This window comes from Coenobita brevimanus, chromosome 33 (assembly GCF_032717465.1).
Source record: "Coenobita brevimanus isolate Jiangsu-jjx chromosome 33, ASM3271746v2, whole genome shotgun sequence".
Lineage (NCBI taxonomy): Eukaryota > Metazoa > Arthropoda > Malacostraca > Decapoda > Coenobitidae > Coenobita > Coenobita brevimanus.
The window spans coordinates 44,984,661-44,990,739 of NC_136986.1; the positions used below are offsets into that span (position 1 = coordinate 44,984,661).

At 39.0% G+C, this 6,079-nt stretch overlaps 1 protein-coding gene across 1 annotated transcript; it reads right to left on the reverse strand.

Annotated features, from left to right (window-relative positions):
* Nucleotides 1–734: 734 nt before the first annotated feature.
* Nucleotides 735–3,186, reverse strand: LOC145395925 (uncharacterized). The gene is made up of 2 exons (XM_080269462.1): nt 3,158–3,186; nt 735–2,132 (listed from the first exon to the last, which is right to left on the reverse strand). The coding sequence occupies exon 2, from the start codon at nt 2,130–2,132 to the stop codon at nt 1,788–1,790; it is 345 nt and encodes a 114-aa protein (XP_080125588.1). The 5' UTR covers nt 3,158–3,186; the 3' UTR covers nt 735–1,787.
* Between the last annotated feature and the right edge of the window lie 2,893 nt (nt 3,187–6,079).

Sequence of the window (6,079 nt, forward strand, 5' to 3'; positions counted from 1 at the left end):
ATTACCAAAAACAAATGTGATCTTACCATTCTCTTGCTTTTGAGTTAAGTAGTACAGTATAACCCAATCTTTCCTTGGTACTCTTACTAATACCTAATAAGATAGCATTACTTATATCACACTGTAGTAGTAACAATAACGTGTCATCATACTAAAGCAGTTCAACCTTCAAGCACTGTATGAGTCATGATTGCACGACAAGCACTGAGGACAAGGCTAAAGAGACCCCGAATATTTTGTTGCTCAAGGTTTTATTATCGTTCAAGGAGCAGACTTGTGTGTGTGGCAGGTTGGGATGTGAGTATGGCTGTGAGGCTGACCAATACTGTGGTGTTGTGATTGCTATGTTGGATGAGGAACTTTTGACATCACCACTCATCAGAATTCCCAAAGTAAACAACTAAATAATGCAAAAATACAATGAAATATGAAAGTATGAAGGACCATTCATATATGACAAATCTGCTATACTGGATGAACACCTTTAACATAACCAATCAACAGATGTCCTAAATGTATACATTAAACAAAGATGAACTGAAAAGAAACGGGTCATTTATGTACGACAATTCTGCAAAACTCAATGCAGTGGATTAAAACACTCATATTATATTTGCATACATGTTAGGATTTTCCCTGATATAACTTCATGAAATATCAGACAACAACTTAAAAAACAAACTAACTGAAAACATGGTCTTTTGTGTACCAACATAAGAACAAAAAGCACTGCCTTCAAAATATCAATGAATGGGATGTAAAAGTTCCAAAACCAACCAAAAAATACATCTGAACCACTACCAGCATAAAGTCTGGTCATTTTGGGGTACAATGGCTGAATGAATTTAGTGAGTGATTGTACGATGGGAGTGACTGTGAGTGAATTGTGATTTTACAGATCTATTTGTGGTCCCAAAGTTGACACCATCATCACGACTACTGTGCAGGCGGTCAAAACAGTGCCTTTCCTTCCCTCGAGCCAACACTGGTGAGTTCTGGATATTCTATGTTTGGAATTGACCCCATGAATCCTGTGTCATGTTTATCAGTGTATTTTTGCTACTTCCTGGCAATTCTCGTCAAATTAGGAGAGACTTTTGAAACTGGAGAGGTTATACATAGGCTTCATTTTACTTCTTCACTACTAGAGGTCTCCCCTAAGTTGAATATAATCACCTGGTGGGAGCAAGAATAGATCAATATACATCATTGGATTGAAGGGGTTGTTTGTTTTCTTCCCGGTCTGAGAGTTACGTGTGGTGAAGCATTTGGCGGACTGAAGGAGTGTGATGCATGCAGGTCATTTTGGGCCATTGTTTTAAGTGCCATAGGAGGCCTTAAAGCACCTCTTCCCAAGTGATATATTTTGTCTACTATGTCTGAATATTCCCTCATATGTTATATCCCTGTAATGACAGTTTGTATTAGAGACATAAAAGTGAATATTTAGGTTCAATAGACAAACTAAATCAGTGAGGAGGAGATGCTACAAAATCTCTAAAGCCACTCAGAACATGACCCTTTGAACTAGGCCAGTAATCAATAAACTTCAGTATAGTTAATGACTATGTAAAGTACTATGTAAATAATAACTTAATGCCTTACATAGAAAGATATCCTTTCAACCCACTTTATATACAGATAACTAAACTGTTTATACCATTAACTCTTTTCTGGCAGAAGAGTCAGAAAGTAATGACTCTAGCTAACATTAACATAAATAATCAAATTATTCCTAAGGCTATCATGAAGCTCGTCTAGACTAAACCAAACTAGAGGGGGTTATATCAGTGTCTGAGGCTAGGCTGGGCGTCGCTGGCATGGTTGTAGTGTGTCCGCAGGTGGGAGGTGAGGTGGACCTTCTGAATCGAGCGATACGGACAGTAGGGACAGGCGAAGGGTTTCTCCCCAGTGTGAGTCAGGACGTGCCGCTTGAGGTTGTCCTTGATGGTGGTGGTGTAGGCACAGTGGGAGCAAGCGAACGGCCTCTCCCCGGTGTGAATCCGAGCGTGGCGGATCAGGTTGGATTTGACGACGGTGGAGTAGGAGCAGCAGGAGCAGCGGTGGACTCGGCCGCCGTGGCTCCGCTCACCCCCCGCCAACCCCCTCCGACCGTCACCCTCCAGGCTCATCTGTGGACGACGTCGAGCTTACTCAGGGGTTCTACTTCACTGCATTTCACAACACACTAATGTACTTGACAGCCTTACATATCAATACCGTATTTCACCTTCTTACACATAAGTAAAGTATCTTACCTTACTGCATTTCACTATACACTAACATACATCACATCCTTATATATCACTAGTATATTTCACATCCTAATACATAATTATCATCTCTTCACTGTGCTGCACAACACACTAACATTCTTTGCATCCATACACATAACCATGTACTTGTTTTAACTGCCCATCCTCCCTTACCACTACCTTACAGTACTTCACATCTTCACATATTACATCTTTATCTCACTTCACATTCTTATGAACCACAACCTCACCACACCTTGCCATATCTAGCATACTACATATCTCACACTTCATATCATATACATCTCATAACCTCACAAGCTTATCACTAGCTCATCCTTCAGCTTGTTCTTGTAATGATGCAATGTTATGGTTTTAAACTGAGACAAATTGCTTTATACTGTATCCCCACAAGGAGAAGCTAAAGTATTTGTTAAATCTGACCCCAAGACCAAAGAAAAATATAAGCTATCATCCTAATGTGACTCAACACAGTATCATCCTTTAATTCATGAGTTTATATACAGGTACATCAAATGCTGTAGTGCACCTTTGCCTACAAATTGTAAGTTGTCATTCAAGTGGAAGCATTTGCTGAAAAATCTGGATCATACTAAGCTATTACTGAAGTAGGTTTTGTGTTGTGTCATACACACAGACTTGCAGTAATATTTATAGATCTGTATTACAACTGGAAGGTCATTTTGCATTTATACAAATGTTCAGTATATTTATGGTACAATAATGTCAAATTTCTTTGCTCAGGTATATGAAGAATGCTTTACAATATGAAAACATGATTCAGTACAGTAATCCTTTTTTATTAAGAAAAAAATACTGTGGTACTGAAATAAACAAACAGCAACTTATCTAATGAAACCATAATGTGTAAAAAAAAATACCTTAGCTATGATGACTCCGCAAGTGACTCTTCAAGCCGCTCTTCTCGGCGAAGGTGTAGTGGCAATATTCGCACGTATACGGCTTCTCACCCGTGTGGGTGCGAATGTGTCTCTTTAGGTTATCCTTCTGGGCTGCTCGGAAAGGGCAGTAAGGGCAGGCATAGGGCTTCTCGCCAGTGTGAGTGCGTACGTGGCGCATGAGGTGGGCATAATTGGAAGTGACGTAGGTACAGTAGGGACAGTGGTGAGGCTTGTTGGGGTTGACCAGCTTCCCCCCCAATGATGCCCCCGGGCCGCTTCCACCGACTCTCTTATCCTGCCCCATCTGTAGAGGACGCCCACCTTACTAAGAGGCACATTACCAAAACTTAAATTAACAGTAACTAAAAGACTAAAGGAAGCACTACTGTATTTAATGCCCACCTTAATAAGAGTCACATTACAACTTAAATTAACAACAACTAAAATATTATGCTAATAAATTAATTATTAAAAGAGGCACACTGCTTGTCATGGACACCCACCTTACTGATATTAAATTAACAGTAACTAAATGACTAACAACAAATCAATGACTAAAGGAGGAAACACTATTGCACTTCAATTTCCCATAAAGAATGCCCATCTTACCACAACTTAACAATTACTAAAGACCCTTTCTCTTATATATTACCTCAACATAAATTAACAATAACTAAAGACTTCCAATAAAATCAGTGTTTAAAGTAGAAAACATCAGTGAACTTAAGAGACATAAATAAAATCACAAATAAACACCTGATGACCTACTTGTCCAGATGAACAGTGAAGTATAGTTTCGCTGAAAGTGATGACAGTTCCAGGATATTTAAATGATGTGTTTCAGGACTTATACTGGTGATTGTTCAAATGTGTTTCAACGAAGAACTGTGCCTTGCTAATAGACTATTACTGTACTGTGCTCATGTACATAACTTACTGCACTACTTAAATACAGTATAACAGATGTAAGGATTTACACAGGTTTCCAAGTGCGTAATAAAGTGGTAACAGGAACTATAAGAACCATATTAACCCATCTGAGGGCTCAAGGCTGGGTTACCACAATTCTGAACATTATAAAATAGATAATCAACCTCTGTCCTTGGTGCTATTACATGCATGAAAACCTCCAGTACCCTCTTCATAATTTAAATCAGCATGAAACACAAGCATCACATCAATCAGCATTTGTTGACAACTAAACCATTATGTAAAACAGCATGAAGGGAATTAAACAAAGCATCTGTCAAATAATATCCAACTCAACGCTTTATCTTAAGTTCCCGACCGTGCCCCTCTGACGTACAAAAGGTAAGTTCCATGTTGTGTGTGTAAGTGGGTATCAGTTTAGCTCAATTACAGTGTGGCCAAGATGAAGCACAGATGATGATGGTAATGATAAAATCAGAAAGTGATTGAAATGAAGCTAAGATCTGATACTATACTCACAAAGAGATCTAAATATTCTCAATTTACTATTAGATAAAAGATGCACAGAGAGAACTACGATAAAGTACTTCTCGAGTACTGTACATGTTAAGACACAGCACATATTGTATCACTATATCATTTTTAGGAACATAAACATATTGAATTTAAAAAGTGCAAATAGTTTATGAATTTTATTGTTTATAAAACATTGCATAACATACACTAAATAGTGTAAGAGCACCGTCACACTCCAGACAGAATGTTCCTGTGAGTGTTACATACAGAAACAAACAAGATAATATTTCTCGGAGTACCGGTAACTGAAGGTGTAAATATGGAGGCACAAGCCAGATTCTATGCTTTTCATGACGTTCCCTTGCAGTACAGAGCAATAATACAGCACCTCAATCACTACACTTCAGTTCATAGTTTGGCTGACATTTTAACTTCACTCTGTACCGAGTAGGAGTCCTGCACTGCCAGTCTGCAGGATATGTGTGTTGCCTTGCTTACAACATCCATTATGGCATCACTGCACAAGCTGCACATAGTGTATAAAATTACTGGGTGTCCTAGCTTACAGAATTTTAAGGGGTGTCTTTTATCATTTTGTTCTGAAAGACAGGTTTATATTTATGTAACACACCTGCCCACCTCAATTTAATATTTAAAAAATAAACAAATAAATAAAAATCATATTGGAAAGATTCTGTACTGCACAAAACTGAGTGTTAATATGACTTAATTTCAGAGTGCCTTGAATTTGCTCAGACAGGGGAAAAAAACAGCAATCATGATTTCAATACGAGTATAAATCTTCCATCTGAATGTTAATGTATTTTTTCCGAATCAATAAATAAAACCTTCATGATGAATAGTGTTGGGCATACACATGAGCTCTTAATGTAGATCTCCTAGAGGCCCGATAAGCACAATACTCGCAGGCAAATGGTCTCTCGCCCGTGTGAGTCAAGATGTGGGAACGAAGACTCCCTCTCTGGGCAAAGCTGAGGGAGCAGTGTGGGCAGCTGAACGGCTTCTCCCCAGTGTGAGTCCGCTCGTGGTTTAGGAGGTTAGTGGTAAAATTGGTGGAGTAGGGACAGTATTGGCACTGATGACTCTTGTGTCGGGTGGGTGCAGCACGGGAAGCAGCCCCCACCCCCACCCCCACTACACCACCACCGCTCCAGCCACCAGCCTCCACATCACCCTGTAGAGAAGTGCCCGGCTTACTTTTACTGCATCTTGTGGTCACATCCATACAAACTATTATTATTATCATCCTTTATTTCTTATACAGTAAGAAGCCTTTATTTCATCCATAACTGGACTGGTAAACTGATGAAATAGTTAAGATGTGAGTATTAAAACAAAGTCATAAGATTACATGACATTTTCCTAACCATATGCAACTATAATTACTTGTGATCCACCTGTCTCCCAACCTGTGCACAATGGTTACAGTTTCAA

Coding starts and splice junctions, on each gene's coding strand:
- LOC145395925 (XM_080269462.1), bottom strand. CDS start 2,132: ATGAGCCTGGAGGGTGACGGTCGGAGGGGGTTGGCGGGGGGTGAGCGG.